Genomic DNA, 27,367 nt, shown 5'->3' with positions numbered 1-27,367 from the left:
AACTAATGACATGGCCACCTTGTTCACCTGATCTGAACCCCATTGAGAACCTGTGGTCCATCATCAAATGTGAGATTTACAAGGAGGGAAAACAGTACACCTCTCTGAACAGTGTCTGGGAGGCTGTGGTTGCTGCTGCACGCAATGTTGATGGTGAACAGATCAAAACACTGACAGAATCCATGGATGGCAGGCTTTTGAGTGTCCTTGCAAAGAAAGGTGGCTATATTGGTCGCTGATTTGTTTTTGTTTTGTTTTTGAATGTCAGAAATGTATATTTGTGAATGTGGAGATGTTATATTGGTGTCACTGGTAAAAATAAATAATTGAAATGGGTATATATTTGTTTTTTGTTCAGTTGCCTAATAATTATGCACAGTAATAGTCACCTGCACACACAGATATCCCCCTAAAATAGCTAAAACTAAAAACAAACTAAAAACTACTTCCAAAAACATTCAGCTTTGATATTAATGAGTTTTTTGGGTTCATTGAGAACATGGTTGTTGTTCAATAATAAAATTATTCCTCAAAAATACAACAGACCATATTTTGATTTCCAAAAAAAGAGGACACTTGGCTCAGTCATGCAGAACTTGCTTAAAGAAACAAAAAATCAGCCCGGCCATTTTGACTAGAGACCGGCCCCCCAGGAAAAAACATAAAGTCTTTGAATGAAAACAAACGCTGTTGTGACAGTGATGTACAGTCTTGTTGGTATATGTATGATGTCTATACATTTTACATCAGATAAAAACTGGTTGTAAGATTCATATAATTATTTATTAAAAGCGAGACATTTTAAATGTCATTTTAAATGTCTCACATGAGTACGAGCAACTTTTTGTTGCCGATGCCCATGATGCAGCCCCCACCACGATGCCGCCCTGGGCAACCGCCCATGTCGCCCCTTTAAAAAAACGCTACTGGATCTCACTAAGTGTGCCCTCCTGTAAGGGTGTGTGTGTGTGTGTGTCTCCTCCTCGTTTAGCACTAATCCTCATTTCAAGCAGCTCAGTCATCCATGCAAGAAGTCACGCTACAGTTTCTTTGATCCGGATTGTTTCCTCCAGCCATGATTCGGGTTTCTGCACCGATGTTTGTGCTGCTGCTGTTTGTAGTGAGTCCTCTTATGTTCTTCTGAGCTGCTGCACACTGGCGTGGAGTTTTAACACGTTTGTGGAGGTTCTTTTTTTTTTTTTTTTAGCACTCATAGCTGTATACATAGCTTCTTTAACATAGTTGCTGTAACCTCCTTTTAACTTATTAATATTTAGTTAACAAATGACTCTTTGTTAACACTTTAATTTTGTGGAGCCGTTGTAAAATTCCGTCATTGAGTAAACCGAGTTAGGTCGAGTTTTCACTTGCTATGTTTCGATGGCCTGCTCTGCTCCTGACTCTCAGGGGTCAAACCCTGCTCGATCTGCACTCCATAACAATAATATTATTTAAACTACTTTTTTCTAATCCACATATAACAGCTGTATGTTGGTTTTCACAGGCCACTGAACTGAGTGGTGTAGTTAACAGTGTAGTTAAGACTAACTAACACCTCAGAACAAAAGCTGTTTTTCTGTTTCTGTGAGAATGTGTACTAGTACTTTAAAGACTGCAGTAACTGAAGCTGCAACAGCTCACTCGCTGCAACTTTTAGAGAAAAAATAAAATTGTTCACGAGCTGGTTGAAACAATAATTCAGGCCAGTATTTTAACATTGTGGGACTATGTCAGGTTTTAATTGAAATAGTATTAATTACAAAAAGAATTAATAGATTAGGATAGAATAGAAGATATTAATATTTCTGGATGTCTACTACAGGTAATGAATAAATGAACAATGCGGTCAGCATGTCTGAACCTGTTTGTTCAAGGTCTGCTGTAGTCAAATTTTCAAGCAGTGTTTTAAATTCAAGCATGAAGCTAAATTATTTAACTAAAAATACACTAACTTTGTGTGTTTAGTGCTTTTCACTAACTTGCCCTTTGAAGTCATCATGACGTCAACATTCAGCTCTATTTCTTTGAATGTCCATTACATTGACCGACTGTCTCAAATTATGTGGAGAAAAGCAGGTGAGGAATGAATTCCTTACAAAAGAGGAAGTGGGGACAGGCTGTATGCAAACATTCATGTTGATCTTTGATGTGCAGACCTGCAACCGACTTTTGAGCTATCATCAATAAAACCAGTTTTTCATGCTCTGCTTACAGTCAGCATACATGACTGTTAACCTGTTATTAAATTTTAGGTGACACTTAAATAAAGCAGTCACTGCTTGCCTTGCTTGTCCTGACCAAATGTCTTTGATTAAAACACTTGCTGATCGTTAAAGGTAGTGAATTGTGATTATGTTCCTGTCACGACGTTTTTGAAAAATGCTGCTGGCATCATATTTAAAAGGAATTCATCTAATAATGAATAAGAAAACTGAAAAGAAAAAAAAAGATTTCTCCCATGATGAGAGATAATTAATAAACCAGTTAACTGTATGTAGCTGAGATTCCGTTAAGAAATTCTTCATACAAACATCTGTTTTGTTACAGCTGCAGGCTGTCGCTGTGCTGATGGCCAACTCTGAAGACAGGTCACTTAAAAAGCGAAGAATGTGCATTTTCCCTCAGATCCTGATGGAAAATAGAGATTACACTAATTTAGACTACATTGACAAAGTAAGTTACTGTTTCCCAACTTTAATTTTTTGACTAACTAAGCAGCTCATTGTAGTAAGTAATTACCATATTGTACTATATATGAAAAAAGTCATTTTGAAGTTCTTCTTCTTCTCTGCGCCCTTCCTAAATGACCGAGCTCCTCGCTCTATATCTAAGAGAGAGTCTAGATACCCTATAGGGGACGGTCATTTCAGTTCCTTGTATCAACAAGTGCCTTCTTTGTGTCAGGTTTCAGAGCTCAGCTGGCCATAGGTGAGATTTGTGAAACTGCAATAATAATTGGAAAATGTGGTGTGCCATTTTTTCTTTTCTTTTTTTTTCTAGTTAGCTGCCATGAACTGATTGACTGTACTAACTTTTTGATTTTCAAAAACAAATAATGTTTAATAGCCATTAGATGGACAAATAGATGGTGGTCTACCAACCCTGAAGCATTTATCTATGTGCTATTCTGTGTGTTTCAGGTTTACTCAGAATATGAAAATGTTACATACTCCCTGACAGGTGTTGGGGCAGACAAGTACCCCTTCAATGTGTTTGTGAGCGACCCTCATACTGGAGACATCCGTTTGACCCAAGTTCTCGACAGGGAATTCATCCCCTATTATTATGTTAGTGATTCTCTTCTATTGTACCTTGTTATTGCATTCATAAGATTTAACACTTTTTCCTTCATGTGTTAAATGTGTGAAATCCTAAATATGTATTACATTCAATACATTGTTTTTATTCTGATGACACGATAAAAAAACAAAACAGGATAGGGTCAAGTTATATTGAAATGTTAAAAGGTAAAGTTCACTATGCCATCACAATATTCTGCAATTTTTTAACTGACCATTGATCCACTCCATAACTTGTCTCATGTGTCTCATATATGACCATATCTCACATTTAGTCTCATAGTTGGTTTCACTAATATTTGATGCTCACCAAAGCAGCTCCTTCAAAGTCTACATACACTACATTTGTTCTATGAGTCTGAAAAGACATGGATATAAACAGTGTTGGGTAAGTTACTTTAAAAAAGTAATTAATTACTAATTACTTAGTCAATATTGTATTTAAAATACTTATCTAATTACTGTGTCAGAGAAGTAACTTAATTATTAAATAAGTAATTTAACTAAATGCTTCTTAAAATCCCTATAAACCTTGAGTGGACAAACAATAGAAACTAAACTCTTTAAATAATAAATAATTTTTTTAAAGACGGTGACTCTACAGTACGCAGCGGTAGCATCTCTTCCACAATGTAGCCTGCAATCATTTTTTTAAGCTCACCTTCAGACGCTTTCTGTGCTGCTGAAGTAAAATCAAGTTTTGCCTGCTTAGCAGGAGTTGCCGCGGTGTTATCCATGGATGATGAACAAGGATCACTCAGAAGTGTTCGTCTATGCTCTCATGTCAGGCGCTTCAGTAGATTACTCATGCTATTAACAGCGGCCGATAGTTTTTTCTCCCCAGGACATAGCTTACATATTACTGTAATGTTCTTGTCTGCTTGTTTCAGAAAAGTGAAGAGACGGGAATATGTCCATTTCATAAAACAGCCACACGCTTCAGCCGAGTCCGACATCTTCCGCTTTAGAATACGACTATGCAGCAAACTGGCGCGAAATGACGTGCAGCTGCACTACAGCAATGTTAAAGCGGCAGAGTTTACTTCTACGTTTATAAGATAAATTATTGAAATTAAATAATGATATTCAGCGAGTTTAATTATTTTACAATGTAACGCAAGTACATTGTAAGTAACTGTAATTAAAATACCTTAAAATGAACAGTAATTAGTTACTCTACTTTTTCAGTGGAAAAGTAATTTAATTACAGTAACGCGTTACTTAGTAGCGCATTACACCCAACACTAGATATAAACTGCAGTTTCGCTGGTGGTAGAAACCCCTACTACAGACACTTTTTTGTTTTAGGTTATGATAGGATAGATGAGAAAGACAAGATAGTTTAAGTTGTTTTCTTCCACGTTTCAGCTAACGCTTGTAATTAAGTTCGCTAATGGCACAATTGCAGAAGAAAGGGATTGGTACCGTTACCGGATTGCAGATGAGAATGACAATGCTCCAGTGTTTGGGCAAATAAAGCCTGGTGAAGTTGATGAGCTCAGTCCCGAAGGTCAGTGATATAAATCCCAAATAAATGTATGGAGATGTAATACTACATGATTTCTTAATGAATTAAAGAAAGCTGTAACAGCCGTTATGGTGTGGTGTCCCTTTAAGACACCCAAGTCGAGGGTTGATGGTGTCATCAGTGTGTGCCACTGCTCTCTCGTTTTCTCTCTCTTGTCGTGTCCAAATTCATGGGCTGCATTCTCCTGAGGCCGCATTTGTAGACCGATTACGTCACAGCGACGCGCCGAAGGCTGTCCAAATTCGTAGACCCCTCCGAATGCATCCGACAAATGCGTGCTCCTTTTTCCGAATTTGAAGGATGGGTCGGGTGTGTCCTTCGTGGCCCACCATATCCCAGAATTCATAGCGCGACCCAGCCAAGCTCCAGTTTCCGGCTAATGGCGGCCGCTACTAAGTTTTAAAATTACTCTTATTAATCTTTCTTGGTCACAAAATAAACTTTTAACATATTTTCAGGCGAGAAAGTAGCTGTGTAAACATCAAATATCTGCTCGGTTTATCAAGATATCGCATCTTTGCTAAAGTGCTTCGACGTTTTCGGAGACGTCTGCTACCCACCAGCTCGATAGCTAGCCGGGAGCTCGAGGGTTACTGATGCGGCCGAGAATGGCACAACTCCCGGCACATCATTTTCAGATCACCGCGGACTTTCGCTGCTCGGGTTAAACGTTGTCAGCCGGTGATCAGCTGTGATCAGCTGATCACGGGGCCGGGGTTAAAAGAGAGACGCCAGACATCATTCTCTTCGTGTCAGGAGCTCCGAAACTCTGCCGACGTCAGTCTCCGCCTGATTCAGCAACCGTGAGTGATTATCCCTTCAATCCTTTTTCTCTTCCCGGCTCCGCTCGCTCTCTGTCGGTAACGACCGTTCCGAAGCCACGCTTCGTGCACTGATCGTTACTAGAATAACTGCGTGCCTGCTCCAAACCCACCGCTAGCCTTCGCCGCGCTTGGGTCTAGCCAACACGCCACACGGGCACGCCGAATTACTGTGTGTAACCCGCCCGGCCGTGACAAACGTAATATATAAGTCACTTAGACAACCTAAAAATGTTATTGTTGGGCTTTTTTTCAGTGTTTTGTTTGTTCGTGAGTAAATCGGTTTGGCTGAGATTAAAGTTATTAGATTAGATAAAATATAACTTTATTAATCCCCCGGGTGGGTTCCTCCTTGGTTTTTACACAGCTGACTAAACGTCAAACAGAAAACTGATTAAACAGAAGTGTGAGATGGCCGAGAGTTTACTCCAGTGTCCTGTTATATTTTAGACAGCAAGGAGCAGACGGCTGAGTTTATTAAACTCCACCGAGACAGCGGTGACGCTAATCAGAAGGCTAGACCGTCCAATTTCACGGCCGTTTACTTCCGGCCTACCCGATCTTCTGAGGACCCGGCCCACGTAGACCGCGAAGGCCGGGTCCTCGGGAGAATGTAGCCCATGAATTTGGACACGACATCTGTGATTATGAGGACACGTGCCTTCACGCTCGTGCTTAACGAGGGACGGACTTATGTTTTCTTTTCGAGACCCTTTTTTTTGTTTTGTTTGCAGCGCTTGGGTTGTATGAACGCTGGGCATTTTGTTGTTGAGCCGCAGCCGTTCAGCCGGGCTTTTATACGGTTGCTGAAGAATGCGTATTAAAGAACCACCGTGGATTACTGATACCAGTGTGGGTGTGTATCCTTCCGCCTAGCCTGCTAGGTGTTTTGCCGCCTCTTCTCAACCACACAACACAACCCAACGTTACAAAATGGCGCCCGAACATCTTCTCTTGGACCTCAGTATGCAGTATCTTCGAGCAGCGGATGATTGATACACTGAAAGGTACATAGCGGCAAAGTAGAGCTAGTAGTAGCCTGCCATACTTCGCGGAGACAGACCAGGCTGGCCTCGACGCGGACGTCCGATTCGCCGGATCACGGAAGTGTGTTTCTACGGCAACGAGTGGAGCCGCCGCAGCGCTGTTTTCGGGATGTATTATCGTCATCTGCCGAACGCCTTTACTGCGACATTTTTGGATTAACGTGGATTCACGCTACTTGGACGCGAGATGGATGCCGTTTCTTCATAGTTTCTGACGTACATGTAAGCGGAGTAAAGCGCACCGGATTTTTTTTTTCTTCCTCGCCAGCTGAGCTCACGCTGCAGACTTTGCTTCGTTCGTACGGTCTCTGCAAGTGGGAACTTTTCCACGGGACAAACCTCTATACCGCGTCAGGACTGGACAAGTCTGGTGTCCTCTGGAAAATCGCCGAACTGATGTAGTGAGTGTATTTTTAAAAAAAAAAGAACGCTGTCTATATTTCAAACTGATTTGCTATTGATTCTCACTGGCTTAACTGTCCTTATTGAAATGCTGTTTTAAGTGCATCTGACTTGAAAAGGTGTTGCTCATACTCAGTTACTCGTAAGTTTGGATCTATTTTACACCTAAATGCTTTTGATCCAGGGTGTTTGCTCCTTCCACCTCCACGTTTCAAAGTCAGATAAGACATGTGTAGCTAAACTTCAGAATTCACATGTTTCATATACTTTTGTGTGACCAGAACTGAAGTTGATTTCTGCTTAACTGCTACCTTGTATAGATTTGGGTCTTTGATAAGTGTGTATTATGGCTACTCATCCTGACTTGAATGACATGTGTGATGATATAGACTTTATGTTACACCCCAACCGACTTACTGCCAGACATAGTACTGCTGACCTTGGGCATAAAGTGCAAAGTCTGCAAGCAGAGGTTGATATGCTTCAGCAGTGTCTTCATGACTCTTTGGACCTCCAGAGGAATATTCTGGAGCAGTGGACTCAACAAAAACGACCAGTCCCAAAAGTGCCAGCTGCCCAGATTACTCACCCTTTTCCTCAGGCCTCCTCTACCCCATATGTGCCAGGCCTGCCAACCAGGGAAACGCAACAATCTATCTCAACACCTGGCCCCACGCAGCCCGCCAGAGCCTTGTCCCAATCCCACTCAGATTCACTGGAGCTAATTAATACAACCAGAGTCCTTGCTGCGGCATTGCACCAAGCCAAATTGGAGCCCAAGGTGTTCGCTAATGATGGCAGCCTTCACCCAGAAGAATGGCTGCAGTCTGTTGCTGCTTATAAAACCTCCTTAGACCTAACAGACGCCCAAATCCTCAGAGAGCTGCCACACTTCCTAGCTAAGGAACCAAGAAAGTGGTCTAATGTGCTCATTCCTCACGTATCTACATGGGCTAAGTTTTGTGAACTTTTCAGAACCGTCTTCTTGCCTGCTGACAACCAGGAGCAGATTTTGAGAGGCATCCTGGACTGTTTCCAGCACCCCGAAGAACCTCTGCCAACGTTTGTTGCCCACATGCTCAGTGAATTTAGGAGACTGAGGAACCCACCATCTGAACTGGAGCAAATTGAGCTCATCTGTAACCACGCAGTGGAGAAGTACAGAGTAGCACTGTACGGAACGCCTGTAAAGTCAGTAATTGATCTAGTGCTGCGTGCCCACGAGCTGCATTCTGTTCTTGGCACTAACCTTTCACGGCCCTCCCGAGCTCAGCCGAAAAACAGAACTGAGGGAGGACCCCGCTGTTTCAAATGTGCCATGCCTGGTGTTACCTCTCGTACGTGCCCTAACTGTTCCACTGATTTTCAGGGAGCTCGACACTCTCCCAGGATGGCTCCGGAGCTTCCCCAAACGCTGTCTCCTGACCAACATCCAGTAACTCAGCCTGCGGATCCAGATGAAACTGGCGGGGTCAGGGAGACGAGAGCAACGGGCAGGAGGCCGGGAAACTTCAGGAGGGGGGGGAGAGTGTTTCACAGGGGCAACCCTCCCCCCAACCAATAACTCAGCCCTCATCGTCTTTGTCAAATCAAAGTGTGCCACCAGTGCTCAATCACGTTGAAGATGGAACTTCGCAAGCATCGTGGAACACCCCTCTCAGAGTTAAAGTGAACTTTAATGGGGCGGCTCTGGATGCCACACTAGATACAGGGGCATCTCTTTCAGCAGTAAATGCAGACCTATTATCTGAGAGACACCGAAACCAGTCATTAGAGAATTCGGGGGATTCTCCTCCAATAAGACTGGCCAATGGCACCAACTGCAGTCCATTAGGAATAACCTGGCTGACCATTGGATTTATGGGCAAGCGAGTCTATCAGCGGTTTCTGATAGTGCAGGACCTGTCATCCCCCTTTGTTCTTGGGATGGACTTCATGACTCGCACTTCACTGACAATACATGTCCCAACAAGAACTGTAATTATGGATGATAATCCCCCATGTCTTGATGAACTCTGTGAAAATGGCTTTGTGGAAGCTGATCTTGAGTGTGGAACTATGACCCTGCAGAACACCCCGCAGCTCCATGATAAGGCTGGAGAAGCTAACTTGGATTCTGAGGAACGGGAAGAACTGTTGGAGTTGTTAAATAGTTTTGGTGACCTGTTTGATGGCCACCTTGGTCGCACTTCTCTGGCAGAACATGTCATCGTAACTGGGGATGCAAAGCCTGTTAACTTGCCACCATACCGCACCTCACCAGCTAAAAAGCAAATCATAGAAGAGCAAGTGAAAAAAATGCTACAGGATAACATCATCGAACCTGCATCAGGACCATGGGCAGCCCCCGTGGTCATTGTGAACAAACCCCCCCGCGAACCACGGTTCTGTGTTGACTTCCGTGGTCTGAATCAGCTGACCGTGAAGGATTCTTACCCACCCCCGCGGGTGGATGAATCACTTGACTTTCTGTCGAGAGGGAAATTTCTCACAACACTAGACCTTGCTCGAGGTTACTGGCAGGTCCCCATTGCTGAAGAAGCTAAACCAAAGACTGCTTTTATCACGCACTGTGGCCTGTTTCAGTTCAGAGTCCTTCCTTTCGGCCTGTGTAACGCCCCTGCGACTTTTCAGCGGCTTATGAACAATGTTCTAGCTGGCCTGATTTATAAGTCCTGCGCGGTGTATCTAGATGACATTGTTGTCGCATCACCGACCTTTGAGCAACACCTGCTTGACTTAAAAGAGGTCCTTGGTAGGCTTCAGTCTGCTGGCCTCTCTTTAAAGCTGAGCAAATGCCAATTCTGCCTTTCAGAACTCACCTTCCTTGGTTATCGGGTTACGCCGGCTGGCATTCATCCTGACCCTGACAAGGTGAGAGCTGTGACTGACTTCAGAGTGCCGACCACAACAAAGCAGGTGCGACAGTTCCTTGGCCTGACTGGCTACTATCGCCGCTTTGTGCAGGACTATGCCCACCATGCAGAGCCACTCTTCGCCCTCACTAAAAAGGACGTGCAGTTTCACTGGGATGACAAGTGCCAGGCAGCTGTGGACTTTCTGAAACATTCAATAACCTCAGCGCCGGTCCTCAGGTTCCCAGATTTTTCGCGTCCATTCTTCATTCACACTGATGCATGCGATGCTGGTCTTGGGGCAGCATTAATGCAAAAAGATGAGGATGACAAAGACGTTGCTGTAGCATTTGCTAGCCGGGCTATGCACAAATCGGAAAAGCCCTACTCAACTCCAGAGAAGGAGTGTCTGGCCGTGATCTGGGCCTTGGAACATTTCCGACCCTATGTCGAAGGCTTGCACGTAACCATTTACACCGACCACAGCAGCCTCAAGTGGTTGATGTCTCGACCGAATCCCTCTGGCAGGCTTGCTCGGTGGTCTCTGCGCCTTCAAGACTTTGACTTCAGCATCATCCACAAACCTGGAGAACGTAATAAGGTGCCCGATGCCCTTTCCCGTAATCCTCTACCAGATGTGGATGCCCCCATTGATCTTCTCCCTCCCTATGCCGTGATTGGGAGCATGGACCTTCGTGCTCTACCTTCTGTGATTGTTTCGGACCGCCCGCATGTTCGTCAGCTGCAGCTTGAGGACCCAGTCACAGGCCCGTTGCTCAATCAACTGGAAACTGACCAACAAACGGGGGAGAATAATCAAGATCTGGAACAGTACGTTGTCCATGACAGTCTCCTCTATTTCCTCGACCCAAAGACAAAGTGTGGTCTCCACCCACTCAAGCAGCTTAAACTGTTTGCTCCTACTGCCCTCCGTGGTTATCTGCTCAAATATTACCACGATCATCCCACAGCTGGACACCTGGGCATTGCAAAAACGCTGGCACGCTTGCGTCTCAGATTCTTCTGGCCACACATGAACTCTGACGTGAAAAAGTATGTGGTCTCATGTTGTTCGTGTCAAACCACTAAGCCGAGTCAAAGAAAAACAGGAGGCCTTATGGTCCCTATCCAGCCACAAAGACCATTGGAGTACGCAGGGGTGGACTATGTTGGCCCACTGCCCCGCACACAAAGGGGGAATGCTTATATCCTTGTTTTTGTGGACTATTTCTCAAAATGGGTCGAGGTGAGTGCTGTGAGAGAAGCCACTGCTCAAGTTGCTGCGAACAAGTTCATTACTGACATTTTTGCCCGACATGGTTCTCCCTCCCACCTTATTTCTGATAGGGGAACGCCTTTCGTCAGTGACCTCTTTGAGCATGTTTTGTTGACTCTTGGGACTGAACACAGACTAACAACTGCATACCATCCTCAAACGAATGCAACTGAGCGTGTAAATCGCACTTTGAAAACGGCCATTCGAGCCTATGTTGGGGATAAACACACCTCTTGGGACAAGTATCTTCCCCAGATCTGTTTTGCACTGCGCACTGCGCCTCATGAGAGCACAGGCTTGAGCCCATCCATGATGCTGTATGGGCGAGAGTTGGACACGCCCTTGGACCTTGTCACTCAACCCTCCTGGGAGGGACTGAGCGACCCGGAAACGCCCCACTCAGATAACCTGAGAGCTTCGCTTCGGGATGCTCATGAACATGCTCGCGTGGTGCTCGGAGAGAGTCATGAAAGGCAAAAGCGCTACTATGATCTGAGACGTCGCACGGTTTCTTATGAAGTTGGGGACCTCGTCAGGGTAAAGTCACACCCAAAATCAGACGCATCGTCCAACTTTTCTGCTAAGTTGGCCCCGCTTTACACGGGTCCCTACCGCATCTCCAAGAGGATGTCGGATGTGAATTACTCTCTCACCACAGTGGACACTGGGGAGAGAGTGGGAGTTTTTCATGTTGCGAACATGCAACCATTCCATACCTGGGACTCGGCTTTGTCTAGCCAGCGTGCGAAGCTAAATGCTACAGCAGCTTTGGATCTCAGTGTCCCGGACAGCAGTTTGCCTCCTGCTCTTTCAGTCCCGGGCCGCATTGACTGTGACGCGGTTGACGCAACTCCCACGGTCTTTAGCAACGCCCCTGCTGAGACTGGCTTTGACTGTGCTGACGCTGCCCCGCTTGTCGTGGACCAGAACTCTTTCCAAGAGACTGCTGACGTTGCTCTGGAGACAGAGGTTAACAGTTCACCTCCTGCTGCCGATGGGTGTGCTGTTAGAGGTTCTTATGACCTCAGACCAAGACGAGTTCCTAGGGTCACCGCTGACTGGTCGGTCAATAGGTGGACCAACCCTTTTCATACTGACAGATTTAACATAAAGTGACCTTGTTTGCTTTCTGATGTGTTTCATGTGGTCTGCTGTTGTCACAGGACCGTTGTATGCATGGGTTGTATGAACGCTGGGCATTTTGTTGTTGAGCCGCAGCCGTTCAGCCGGGCTTTTATACGGTTGCTGAAGAATGCGTATTAAAGAACCACCGTGGATTACTGATACCAGTGTGGGTGTGTATCCTTCCGCCTAGCCTGCTAGGTGTTTTGCCGCCTCTTCTCAACCACACAACACAACCCAACGTTACAAAGCATTGTGGCTTTGTATTTGCAGGGTGATCAAATTTTTACAATGACCTGCTAAAGGTGATAGCATAAAAAACATTGAGTTATCATGTAAGGTTAAATGCAGTCTGTAGTTAACAAATGTGTCTGAATTCTTATATAGTTAAGTTTATATTTGTAAGAATCTATAAAAGCCTCTAAAAGTTTTGCCAGTATATTGAGTAAATAGTGTTACAGATGACTTAAACTTTTACAAGTTAAAGCTCTAGTGGAAAGTAAGTCATTGTTTTACATCACAAGAAAACAAACAATGCCATTTAATGCCATTCTTTTTGCTTGTTTTAGGTTTTATGACTGTTTCATTTCATGCTGTTTTTCAGGTAGTTTTGTGATGAAAGTAACAGCAACTGATGCTGATGAACCATGGTCTTTACGTTCTGTGATTTCCTACACCATCATTAATCAGAATCCACCTGACGATATGTTTTACATTAACAGAGATGATGGTTCCATCTTTGTTAAAAAGCCTCTTCTGGAGAGAGAGGTATGATTAGATTAAAAAAATGTAATGCATCTCTTTCATTCAACAAGGTGTTAGAGCAAAAGTAACTAGCTAACTAAAACTAAATTAAGTATCACAAGCCACTCAAGTTAATGTGCAGGGTCAGCAATAATATGCAACTCTGTTGATGATAGACAATGAGCTTAACTGCAGCAGTATATGGGACTGTAACGTTAATGCTTAACCTTTTGATCAGCAAACCACAACCATAACAGTGAATTCACCCCAATGTGTCCCTTTTACAAATTTGTCTGAGAGTCTAACTTTGGACAGCCCACACATTTCTTCAGTTGCTCTTATGGTCTTGTAATATACAGCATACAATCTTCTGATTTCAGAAATGTGGTCAGTACATTCTGACTGTAAGAGGCCAAGACCTAAAAGGTTTACCAGAAGGAAACACTGGAACAGGCAATGTTACTATAAACATCCGTGATGTGAACAACAACCTTCCCACTCTTGAAAAAGAGCAGGTACTTCTCTTCCTCACAGTCCTCTATATTAACATGATATACACCAATGAGTTAAACTGCAGGAATGTCTTAAAGACATAAAGACCTGGATGGCCGCTAACTTTCTGCTTCTTAATTCAGATAAAACTGAGGTTATTGTACTCTGCCCTGAAAAGCTTAGAAATATGGTATCTAACCAGATTCTTACTCTGGCTGGCATTACCTTGGCATCCAGTAATGCTGTGAGGAACCTTGGAGTCATTTTTGACCAGGACATGTCCTTCAACGCACATATTAAACAAATATGTAAGACTGCTTTCTTCCATTGGCACAACATCTCTAAAGTTAAAAATATCCTGTCTCAGAGTGACGCTGAAAAACTAGTTCATGCATTTATTATTTCCAGGCTGGACTACTGTAATTCATTATTATCAGGATGTCCGAAAAACTCCCTGAAAAGCCTTCAGCTAATCCAAGATGCTGCAGCAAGAGTCCTGACAGGGACTAGAAAGAGAGAGCATCTTTCTCCTGTTTTGGCTTCCCTTCATTGGCTTCCTGTTAAATCCAGAATTGAATTCAAAATCCTGCTCCTCACATACAAGGTCTTAAATAATCAGGCCCCATCTTATCTTAATGACCTTGTAGTACCATATCACCCTATTAGAGCACTTCGCTCTCGCTCTGCAGGCCTACTTGTTGTTCCTAGAGTATTTAAAAGTAGAATGGGAGGCAGAGCCTTCAGTTTTCAGGCCCCTCTTCTGTGGAACCAGCTTCCAGTTTGGATTCGGGAGACAGACACTATCTCTACTTTTAAGATTAGGCTTGAAACTTTCCTTTTTGCTAAAGCATATAGTTAGGGCTGGACCAGGTGACCCTGAATCCTCCCTTAGTTATGCTGCAATAGACATAGGCTGCCGGGGGATTCCCATGATGCACTGAGTTTTTCCTTTCTAGTCACCTTTCTCACTCACTATGTATTAACAGACCTCTCTGCATTGAATCATATCTGTTATTAACCTCTGTCTCTCTTCCACAGCATGTCTTTTATCCTGTCTTCCTTCTCTCACCCCAACCGGTCGCAGCAGATGGCCGCCCCTCCCTGAGCCTGGTTCTGCCGGAAGCTTCTTCCTGTTAAAAGGGAGTTTTTCCTTCCCACTGTTGCCAAAGTGCTTGCTCATAGGGGGTCATATGATTGTTGGGTTTTTCTCTGTATCTATGAAGCGCCTTGAGGCGACTTATGTTGTGATTTGGCGCTATATAAATAAAATTGAATTGAATTGAATACTTTGTGTTCAATGTGTTAGAATATGCTTCCAAAGGCCTTTTTAGATGATTTCAGGAAATAACACATTAAGTGTCATAAAAAATGTTGAAATAACTTTTAAGTGTTCCACTGCAGTATGAAGGAAGCATTGAGGGGAACATACAAGGTGTGGAGGTGATGAGGATCCAAGCAGAGGACCTAGATCTGAAGGCCACAGACAACTGGAAAGCTGTCTTTAATATTGTCAGAGGCAATGAAGGCGGGTATTTCAGCATTAAAACAGACCCCAACACCAACAAGGGCATCTTAATGCTTGATAAGGTACAGCAGACAAAATTTCAAAGAAATTTATGTTATGCAGTCTATTGTGAGATGCATTTATTAAATGCTGGCAGGATGCCCCTTACATGAGGACATATACACTCATAATACATGACATACTTTTATTTACACGATCCACTATTTCAGTTTTATTCTTTATGTCTGCCATTTCACAGCCTGTGGATTATGAGAATGTGAAGAACTTTGTATTGGGGTTAACTGTAAGGAACAAGGCCCCACCTTTTTCTGGAGGATCATTTTGGCAATGGGGGGGAGAATATAAAATCTATCCCATCAAAATCAATGTAAAGAACCAGCCTGAGGGGCCACATTTTGATCCCAAAGTCAAAGCTATAGCCATCTCCAAGAAAGACACCTCCTTCAACATTACAGATGTTGTTGCTAGCAATCCTGCAATAGATCAAGATACTGGAGAACTGGCTGAGAATGTCAGGTCAGTGCATACACATGAAACAAGAATTACATGTTATCTTCTCTTCCTAAGTACAATAATAACTGGTTTGTGGCCTATCTCTGATGTAGGTATGCCAAAGGCTCAGACCCAGATAACTGGTTGACTATTGACCCAGAGACAGCTGAGATCAAACTCAACAGGATACCTGACAGGGAGTCTCCATACCTGGTCAATGGGACATATTTTGCCAAAGTACTCTGCATTACAAAAGGTACAGAATGAATGCCATTAGCCTCCCTCTGAAGAAAGGAAAAACCAAAAAAAAGAAAAAAAAAGTGATGAATTATATATTATTATTTCTGTTTTTACATCACAGAAACACCTGCTAAAACAGCTACTGGTACCATAGCCATCCAGTTGGAAAATTTTAATGACCACTGCCCTATCGTGACCAGTGACATCAAGACTATGTGCACCACTGAGAATTCTGTTATTGTGAATGCTAACAATGAGGATGCATATCCTAATGGACCTCCTTTTAAGTTTGAGATTATCCCAGAAAATACTAAAGGGAAATGGCACATGGAGAATCTAAATGGTGAGGAAATTACTTCCAATCATTTCAAATGTATCTAGTTAAATATACAATAGAATAAATACAATAGAAAAATATAATAAATATATACATACACTGAACAAAAATATAAACGCAACACTTTTGTTTTTGCTCCCATTCCCCATGGGATGGACGTAGAGACCTAAAATTCATTCCAGATACACAATATAACCATCCCTCCCAAACAGTGGTCACAAATCAGTCCAAATGTGTGGTAGTGGGCACATCTGCTATATTGAGATAATCCATCCCACCTCACAGGTGTGCCACATCAGGATGCTGATCTGACATCATGAGTAGTGCACAGGTGTACCTCAGACTGCCCACAACAAAAGGCCACCCTGGAATGTGCAGTTTTGTCTCACAGCAAAATGCCACAGATGCCACAAGCAATGAGGGAGCGTGCAATTGGCATGCTGACAGCAGGAATGTCAACCAGATCTGTCGCCCGTGCATTGAATGTTCATTTCTCAACCATAAGCCGTCTCCACAGGCGTTTCAGAGAATATGGCAGCACATCCAACCGGCCTCACAACCGCAGACCTCGTGTAACCACACCAGCCCAGGACCTCCACATCCAGCAAGTTCACCTCCAAGATCGTCTGAGACCAGCCACCCAGACAGCTGCTGGAACAATTGGTTTGCACAACCAAACAATTTCTGCACAAACTGTCAGAAACAGTCTCAGGGACACTCAACTGCATGCCCGTCGTCCTCATCGGGGTCTTGACCTGACTCCAGCTCGTCGCCGTAACAGACTTGTGTGGGCAAATGCTCACATTCGATGGCGTCTGGCACGTTGGAGAGGTGTGCGCTTCACGGATGAATCATGGTTCACATTGTTCAGGGCAGATGGCAGCTGAGAATGTCCCAGTTCTTGCATGGCCAGCATACTCACCGGACATGTCACCCATTGAGCATGTTACCAGTTCCCACGAATATCCAACAACCTCGCACAGCCATTGAAGTGGAGTGGACCAACATTCCACAGGCCACAATTGACAATCTGATAGACTCCATGCGACGATGTGTTGCACTGCATGAGGCAAATGGTGGTCACACCAGATACTGACCGGTTCTGGGTCCCCAGACCCCCAATAGTGCAAAAAACTGCACATTCCAGGGTGGCCTTTTGTTGTGGGCAGTCTGAGGTACACCTGTGCACTACTCATGATGTCAGATCAGCATCCTGATGTGGCACACCTGTGAGGTGGGATGGATTATCTCAATATAGCAGATGTGCCCACTACCACACATTTGGACTGATTTGTGACCACTGTTTGGGAGGGATGGTTATATTGTGTATCTGGAATGAATTTTAGGTCTCTACGTCCATCCCATGGGGAATGGGAGCAAAAACAAAAGTGTTGCGTTTATATTTTTGTTCAGTATAAATGCATGATATGTTGGAATTTAGTTTATCAACTTATATTTCTGTTTTCCACATTTTGTAAAGCAAATTTACTTCAGTTTTTTTTATTTTACAAATAAGAGGTTATACTACCAGTAAACTTGTCGATCTCCAGTGGACTACCAAAAAGTTGTGGTATTCTGCACTTCCTCTTTGTGTTTTGTCCTGTTCTGATTTAATGCACAATGGTGTCCCACTAGTTGGTCTTGTTAAGCGTACACTATTTTACAGAGTGACATATTTCCTATCATGAACTACAGTACATGTGCCTTCTCAAATCCCCATTTTGCTCAATGACCTGCAAATTGTATGCGTAGCATTCTCTACCTTAGAGTCCTGTTGAAAATAGTTGCAAAAAAAAGAAGAAATCCATGTAGCTGATGTGGGCCAGAGTAACTTAGCCCTGATTAGCTATCCTCCTGCTGATGATAGAATGATGATAGAAGCTTTATCACAAAGAATGCCTATTGATATATAAGGAGAGATTATCTTTACTTTGGCTGGTGTTAGTTGGTGTCTGTTTTTAGATTTCACTTGGTAAGCACTGTTTACCTTGCTTGCTCAGATAATAATTCCTTATTATCAGGTTGGTCTAAAAGCTTGCTGAAAAGCCTTCAGTCAGTGAAAAACTGCAGTAAGAACACTAGCAATATTGGAAAGAGAGATAATGTTTCTCCTGTATTAGCTTCTTTTCATCAGCTCCCTGTTAAATCCAGATTTTTTTTTCAAATCTTTCTCACATAGGTCTTGAATATTTCGCTATTAGGTGATAGGGTCTATTTAGACCCTATCACCTAACAGCATCATATTAACCTAACAGATGACTTTACTCTCAGACTGCAAGTTTACTTGTTGTTACTAGAATTTCTTAAAGTAGAATGGTGAGACAACTTTCAGCTTTCTGTTGTCTAACCACCTAACTGTTTGGCTTGGGGAAGCAGAGATCTTCTAGACTTTTTAGCCTTCAAACTTTTCTTTTTGATAAAGTTTATAGTTAGGACTACATCATGTCCCCCTGAACCATTGCTAATGTTGTGCTGTTAAAGGGTGGGGGTCTTCCCATGATGAGCATTTCTTCCTTACACTCTCTTTTCACTTCCCATGTGCCCCCAACGAGCGGGATGATAACTTTTGTGTTTTCTTCCACCCCACCATCACCATGTGCTGCTCATAGGCGATCATCCGATTGCTGGCGTTCTCTCTAATACTGTAGGCTCTTTGCTGTAGAATTTCAAACACGCTGTGTTATGTAAATAAAACTGATTTCAAATGAATTTAATTCTATTTAATTTAATCTGTTAGATTGTCATTTCAGGAATAATATGTATTCATTCTGTACATGTGTAACATCTCTGTGTGGTTTCTGACAGATACTGCGGCTATCTTGCGGGCTCAAAACTTCATGTGGCCGGGTATCTATGAGGTGGAACTGGTGATTAAAGATCAGCAGGGAAAGGCCTGCCCAGAACCACAGAGAGTCTGGGTTCGAGTATGCACGTGTGAGGATGGAGTTGTGTGTGGAAAATGGGATGGCAATAATCAGCCAGTCAAAAGAGTGCAATTAGGACCTGCAAGTATTGGGATAATGGTGGTGCTGCCACTGCTGTGTAAGTGTTACATGATTATTCTATTTCACAAAAGAAACAATTGAGTTTTTGTTAAACCTCAGATCCACTGACCAATGTGATGCTACACTTTTGATAGTAAATACCAAATGTGTTAGCACATTGTTAAGGTTCAAAATATTGGGGATGGACACCAGAGGAAAAACCCACAATAACAACACTGGTCCGGTCGGGTTGAGTCAAACGATGATTTAATGATCACACACGTGGGAGATGGACACTGTATGCAGACAGTCTCAGATCTCATCTCAAAAAACACATCACCATAGTTTTATGAAATCAGGGTATTAGAACGCCCCCTCATGCGTAGTGACAGGTGTAATACAATCAATGTTGACAATTTTATTTAACACAAAGAATAACATTGTCTCCTTCCCGAGGGCAGACGCTGACTGCCCCCGTCTCCTGGAACCGTCTGTACCCTGCTAAGACACAACATGGCAGCTACAAGGACTCTTTCATTTGTTAAGACCATCAGTGTGTATTGCTCTAAATCAAGTATATAATATTAAATGAATATTGCTGGATCAGCTACTTCTACTTAAAACATATTAAAACATGACTAAGCACAAAATCACCAAGAATAACATCTTATAAGTGCTGTGTAAGCGCGTGCGGCCTTCCAAGCTCAAAGCCTTTGCCCTCCATAGATCAGCCAGACTCGCGCTGGCTGTAGCTTTTAACCTTTAATTACCTTGAGCACAACTCTAGAATAAGCAACAAACTGCAATGTGTATGGAATGATCATGGTTACATCTGCAATGGAAAATCATGTTATTATTCTGGTACCTGTAAGAAAAGATCAAACTAAAGTTATCACCATCACTGTAATGCAAAGAATAATGTAAGGTCAAAAACTTCAATTTATGCTTAATGCAAAGCTGGTTATATACTTCTAATGAACTAATAATGCCATATTAAAATATTAAATGATAATGAGAAAAACATCCCCTCCTTATTCTACAACATCTTAATTACTGGTAAAGAAATTTTTAGGTTCCACCCTTTCCTTGTTGTAAGAAGCCCATTGATCCATCCATCGATTCCTTCTGTCAGATGCCTGAACCACCTCAACTGGCTCCTTTCGATGTGGAGGAGAAGCGGCTGTATTCTGAGTAGGGATGGGTATTGATAAGATTTTCACGATTCCAATTCCATTTTCGATTCTGTTTAACAATTCGGTTCTTTATTGATTCTCTTATCGATTCTTTTTTTTAAAAAGGAGAACACTAAGGTCGATTAGCTTAGAATTTTGTTTTATATCTTCTCTTTGAACAAGATAGAAATTTAGGAGTAGCATGGCCTTACAAACCCAACAGTGAGATCTTAAGAGATGCAGCCTATGGCTCTGCAATGTGGTGTCACAGGGTCCACGGGGAAAAAAATTGTAAATGTAAAATAATAAAATAAATATTCTTCTGTAGCAATAACAAAGTATAACATAAATTATTCTGTAGCAATTACACAAGAATATGCAGTAATGTCCCTGCCTACAATTAAACACATTCACTTACCGAAAATCAGGGCATCTGCTGTGGCAAATAGATGTTTGCCACTGCTCTGTGACATTAGTCTATCCTGGCCTGAAAGGAGATGCTACCAGTAGACTGCAGTGAGAACTGCCAGCGAGCGCCAGCCAGACTCTGTCTTTCTCATCATGGTCACCTAAATGCAGCGCACAGTAATGGCAGGTTTTGTAGTAAGGCAGACATAATATGCACTGTTAGTTGATTATTTACCTGCCGCATTAACAGGAGAGGACGTGCAAACGTTACCGCTGCTGCTGGGTTGAGATTCACGAGTCTGGAGCGGAATTAAAAACACGACATTCATTTAAGGTTATCGTGTGTTTTGTGAGCAAATGCTTTTGCATATTTGTAGTGTTTCCTCCTTTAAATGAAATATCTACTTTGCAAGTATTGCAAGTTGCCCTGTTGTCATCCATTCTCATAAAGTATAACCAAACTTTTTAGCGTTTGAGCCGCTTAAAGGCGCCATGTTTCCTGCCAGGTAAATGATGCTCCGCAACGTGGTGATGTCATTCGGGGCGACTGGAATTGATAAGGGAATCGTTTGCAAAAATGGCAAACAATTCCAAGGAATTGAAACAGTGGGAACCGGTTCTCAACAAGAACCACAACAAACAACAAACAGGTCCGCATCACTGGAGTTGGAGCACCAATTCGTCCCTTCTCCCGTCACTCATGAATAAGACTCCAAGGCTACGTTCACACTGCAGGTCTTAATGCTCAATTCCGATTTTTTTGATCAAATCCGATTTTTTTGTCTGCTTGTTCACACTACAAATAAAATGTGACCGCAAACGCGCTCTAGTGTGAACCCTCAAAGCGGCCCGCATGCGCAAAAGAAGATGTCACACACAACGCGCTCTGTTTAGATCCAGACCAAAAAATATTGTTTGACTGTTGGCCCTTAATATAAAGACTGGTTTCGGACTTTACGTTTCCCAGTTTTGCTTTAAGTTATAAAGTTATTTTGTTATTTACATATGGCCCAATAATTATTCTTATTGCTGTTTTAGAGAGGAGCGGTGCTTCAAATGATAGTTGCTGATTTCTGTCAGAATCTGCAGATTATACAGTACAAATAAAATTTTCACGTTTCTCCAACGCTGTCTTCCCAACTGTTTCACTAACATCTACACGGGATGGCCAGGAAGCATTTGCGATGTCTTCTCGGGCGCTTCTCCGGCACTGATAATTGGCGTCTGTTTTATGTCAGTGACATAAAAGACAGATTTAATGCGACATGACCATTCAAACAGCAGTCGCTTTCTAAAACATCAGGTATGTATCGGATTCAGTACCACATACGAAAGTGACCCAGATCGGATGATTTGAAAATATCGGATTTGTGCCGTTCACACTGTCATACCATGATCGGATATGGGTCGCACAGGGTCAAAAAAGTTGGATTTGCTGCACTTACGCCTGCAGTGTGAATAGGGATGGGTATCGTTTAGGTTTTATCCGATACCGGTGCCAAATCGGTACTTTTGAAACGGTGCCGGTGCTTAAACGGTGCTCGAACCGGTGCTTAAAGAATGGAGAAGACAAACTTTGTCCAAAAACCTCTCATGTTCAGCTGTTTTGTTTTTTTTTTGTAAAAAGATAACAATGTTAGCCTTTTCTGCAGCTATGGGGCATATATGGTATCACTCTTGGCTGGAAGCAGTGCTTAAACAATGGAAAAAAACCACAAACTTTGTCCAAAAACCTCTCATGTTCAGCTGTTTCCCACTTTTTCTTTGGTCATTTTAGCCTTTTTGGCCAGGGTGAAGGGAGTATCTGCCATCAAACAAGAGGACAGCCGCATGTAGCTATGATCATGTTTGCTAGTTCACCTTACATGCATTAATGTAATAACGTGGTTAGCCTACTCAACGTAAATTACACTCGAACAACATTTAGCTACTCACGCAGAAAAGAACGGCTGCTGCTGCCATCATCATCATCATCATCATCATCATTTCTGCTACACTGGCAGGGCTAGGGGCCAGGACTCTATTCTTCGGGTTTTTGGGGGATGTTGCTCCGGGTCCGATAACTGGCAACCCACCCAACGTGCACAGTGTGAGGTCTCGCAGCAAGCTATCAAATACGGCGCATTTCTCGGCTTTTAAAAAAACGCTATGCGTCGCCAGGTGTTTCATCGGATTTGAGGTGTTACTTCCTTTGACAGTATCACAGTATCAGCTTAAAGCACTTGTTGCAGGCTGCTGAGTTTGCATATTTTGCTGTGAAGTACAGCCAGACTTTTGACCGCTTCGCCTTGGACATTTTTAATCTGTAGCTCTGCTCTAACTGAACGTACGTACCTGGCCCCGCCTACTATCCTGGGAAACGTAAAATGATTGGCTAGAAGTGTATCACAGCTCAGGAAAAAAAAGCACCGAAATAAAGCACCGAAATGTGCGCTGCTTTTCGGTCTGGTTACTACCGTTTATGACAGAACCGGTGCCATGATGGCACCGGTTCTGACATAAACGGTACCCATCCCTAAGTGTGAACGTAGCCCAAGATACTTGAACTCCTCCACTTGGGGCAGGAACTTGTCCCCGACTCAGAGTGGGCACTTTTCCTGCTGAGGACCAGGGCCTCAGATTTAAAGGTGCTAACTCTCATTCCCACTGCTTCACACTCGGCTGCGAACCGTTCCAGTGCGAGCTGGAGGCCATCACCAGGTGAAGCCAAAAGAACCACATCATTCGCGAAAACGCAGAGATGAGATTCTGAAACCACCGAAGTCAAAGCCTTCCGTCACTTGGCTGTGCCTATAAATTCTATCCATAAAAATTATGAACATAATTGGTGACAAACAGCAGCCCTGGCAGAGCCCGTCACCCACCAGGAACTAGTCCGACTTATTGTCTGCTATGCGGACCAAGCTCTTGCAACGGTTGTATAAGGATTAAATGGCCCGTAGCAATGGGCCACACACCCCATACTCCTGGAGCACCCCCCACCCCGAGGGACACGGTCGAATGACTTCTCCAAGTCCACAAAACACATGTAGACCCCATGCACCTTCAAGGCAAACTCCCATGCACCCTCAAGTATCCTTGAGAGGGTAAAGAGCTGGTCCAGTGTTCCACGACCAGGACGAAAACTGCATTGTTCCTCCTGTATCCGAGGTTCGATTAACGGACGGACTCTCCTTTCCAGCACCCTGGCATAGACTTTCCCAGGGAGGCTGAGGAGTGTGATCTCCCTATAATTGGAACACACCCTCCGGTTCCCTTTCTTAAAGGTGAGAACCACCACCCCGGTCTGCCAATCCCGAGATACCACCCCTGATTTCCATGCAACATTGTAGAGGCATGTCAAACAGGACACCCCTACAACATCCAGAGCCTTCATCAACTCAGTGCAGACCTCATCTACCCCAGGGGCTCTGCCACCAAGGAGTTGTTTAACTGCCTCTGTGACCTCGCCCCCAGAGATAGGCGGGTCATCCCCTTTGTCCCCAGACTCTGCTTCCTTCACGGAAGAAGTGCCAGACGTCCTCAAAGTATTCCTTCCTGCCCCACAATTTTTTCAGTCGAAGTCAGCAGCGCTCCACCCGCCTTATACACAGTGCAGGTAGAGCACCGCTTTCCCTTCCTGAGTCGCCTGATGGTTTGCCAGAATTTCCAGGCAGTCTGAAATTCTTTGGCCTCTCCAAACTCTTTCCAAACCCAAGTTTTTCAGCCACTGCTCGAGCCGCGTTCTGCTTGGCCTGTCGGTACTTATCGGCTATCTCAGAAGTCCCACAGGCTAACCAAGCCCAACAGGACTCCTTCTTCAGCTTGGTAGATCCCTTCACCTCTGGTGTCCACCATCACTTTCGGGGGTTACTACCATGACAGGCACCAACCACACTGTGGCCGTAGCTCAGCGCAGCGGCTTCGGCAATGGAGGTGCTGAACATGGTTCATTTGCATTCAATGTCCCAAGTCTCCCTCAGAATGCTGTTGAAGCTCTGCCAGAGGTGTGCGTTGAAGATCTCGCAGACTGGGGCCTCTGCTAGGTGTTCCCAGCACACCCTCACTATACTTTTAGGTGCGCCACATCTGTCCAGTGTTCTCCCCCGCCATCTGATCCAACTCACCGCCGGGTGGTGATCATTTGACGGCTCAGCCCTGCAGGTCTGGTGATGTGATTACAAAATCGGCCTGCAGCCTAGAGCATCCTGGTGCCATTTGCACTTATGGACACTCTTATTTTCGAACATGGTGTTCGTTATAGCCAAACAGTGGTTTGTACAGAAATTCAAGAACAAAACACTGCTTGGGTTCAGATCCGGGAGGCTGTTCCTCCCAGTCACGCCCCTCCAGGTCTCACTGCCGTTGCCCACATGAGCATTGAAGTCTCCCAATATGACAACATAGTCCCCAGGCGGAGCACCCTCCAGCACCCCACCCAGGGAATCCAAGAAGGCTGAGTACTCTGAACTGCCACTCGGCGCATAAGCACAGGACCTGTTCCTCGACCCAAAGGCTCAGGGAACAAACCCTTTTATCCACTGGGAGAAACCCTAACAGGCAGGCAGCAAGCTGAGTAGATGTTAGAATACCCACCCCAGCCTGCCACCTCTTACCAGGGACAACTCTAGACTGAGACAGAGTCCAGCCCCTCTCCAGGAGACTGGTTCCAGAGCCCACGCCGTGCGTTGAGGTGGGCCCGACTATATCTCGCTGGTACCTCTCAAACTCACTAACTCAGGCTCCTTCCCTGCCATAGAGGTGCCATTGCATGCCCCAAATGCCAGTCTTGGTAGCCGGCAATTGGTCCGCCAGGGCTTGCTCTCCTGGCTCGACACACAATGCACCTGACCCCTATGATGTCTCATGCGGGTGGTGGACCTGCAGGAAGATTGGGGGGGGGGGGGTGTCTTAAAAACTGTGAAATAATGCATCTCCAATAAACCACATTTTGAAACTTAAACTCTGTCTAAAACTTATTTGTTTTCCAGGTTTTTTTCTGTTTCTGATCTTCTGCCACTATAAAAAGGCACTGAGAGATTTGTCCCCTGCAAATATGGTCAGGTTTAAAGATCCTTCAGCAACAGCCCCAGAATACACCACCCTTGCTGTGGCTACGGAAAGTCTGAATTCTGGGACAGTATTACACTCAGGTGAGTGGCAAAGGCTCAACTGATGTCCAATGGAAAGAAATACGCGAAGGACAATTTGTTAGTTATTGTATTGAGGACTCAGGTTACTCTGCTGACTCTTTGCCTTTTGGAGTCAGACCGTTACCTTTAGTTTCTCAAAGACCTCAGACCAAAGTTCAAGGTTCTTGCAGGGTTGTACAGAAGCAAATAAATAAATAAATAAAATTACAAATACATTAAATAAATAAATAAATAACCCTTCTAATAGCAAATTAATGGTACATTCTGTCATGACCCCTTGTTTTGGTGTTTGATTCCTGTTATGAATTCTTCCTTAATATTTTTAGCCTAGATTCCTGTTCACAAACTTTTCTGGTTTGCTGTTTTACAGTTTAAAAAGTTATTTTTAAAGTTTAATGCTGTTAAAGTTTTGGTTTTTATCCATTGTGTTTTGGGATCCTTGATTTTATGGTTTCATTATTCTTATAGATTATGAGTCTTAGTTTTGGTAATATTCAGTTGCTTATTATTTTACTTGGTGAGTTCCAATTATAACTTTTAATTTAGTGTCACCCTGATTGTCCTGATTCTTTCCACCTGTCTGGCTCCTTGTGTTTCCCTTTTCAGTACTGTAAACCTTTCATAATTTTGCACTTCTGTTACCTTATTTACTTTTTGGAACTTATTATTGACAGTTGTGGTGGATTTTTGTATGATATGTATAACTATGTAACTATATACACTATATATCTATGTGCACTGAACATATATATTTTAACTTTCATGTACAGTCTTAAACACAAGACATTGTACTTCACCAAGGTTTATTAAGGTGGTACAGTTACAGGGCAGTTAATGTAAGGGGAGAGTTCTCCTGATTAATTTACTCTCCCGTAACTAACCTTCCCTAATACACCCTCAACGTCGTTCATGCATCACAACCAAAACAGTAACATTGTAACAGAGATCCTGAACACATGATAAAATATCATACGATATAATCACACACACACACACACACACTTTGAACTACACTGAAGTGTCTTAAGCATGTAACCTATGTAGTTATAAGATTATATATTATAAGATTGTGCCACTTGCTGTGTAAGATTTAATAATTAGGATTAATGTGCGATGTTTGACCGTGTCATGACTTATTGTGATAAGCCAGAGCAAGGGGTAGTTAGAGTCCTGACTGGCCTTTGGCCAAGACCTTGGCAGCTATCTGACCCCTGCAGCTGTGTTTGGACGGGTGGAAAAGTTACTCAGCAGCAGGGGGCGGGGATACTGGTCCCTGTATATTAGAGGACCAGAGGACACCCCCAGCACTTTTTTCCCCTCTGCTGTTACTCTCTGTCCGTCTCTGTGTTGCTCTGTTGTCTGTGCTTAAGGCTGTATACCCCAGGGTTTTGCTTTGCTTGCTTTCTGCTATGTAATTCTCTTGCTAAATGTCTGTATGTATTTTTCCTGCTGTTCATATGATTCAGTGTATTAAACTCTGTTCCAAGAATTC

General features: G+C 43.5%; 1 protein-coding gene across 1 annotated transcript; it reads left to right on the top strand.

Moving 5' to 3' along the window:
* The first annotated feature begins 986 nt into the window (after positions 1–986).
* On the top strand, positions 987–27,367 carry LOC146680836 (desmoglein-2.1-like). Its single transcript, XM_085447459.1, has 12 exons — positions 987–1,120; positions 2,548–2,673; positions 3,141–3,287; positions 4,668–4,809; positions 12,954–13,117; positions 13,474–13,608; positions 14,987–15,172; positions 15,349–15,626; positions 15,716–15,858; positions 15,964–16,185; positions 18,985–19,221; positions 25,714–27,367. Exons 1-12 carry the CDS (start codon positions 1,076–1,078, stop codon positions 25,896–25,898), a joined length of 2,010 nt encoding a protein of 669 aa, XP_085303585.1. The 5' UTR covers positions 987–1,075; the 3' UTR covers positions 25,899–27,367.

The sequence above is a fragment of the Copadichromis virginalis genome, linkage group LG23, assembly GCF_057382275.1.
Source record: "Copadichromis virginalis isolate Kocher_CV1m ecotype Utaka linkage group LG23, C_Virginalis_male_GT1.1, whole genome shotgun sequence".
Classification (NCBI taxonomy): Eukaryota; Metazoa; Chordata; class Actinopteri; order Cichliformes; family Cichlidae; genus Copadichromis; species Copadichromis virginalis.
This window is presented reverse-complemented; position numbering and strand designations above follow the sequence as displayed.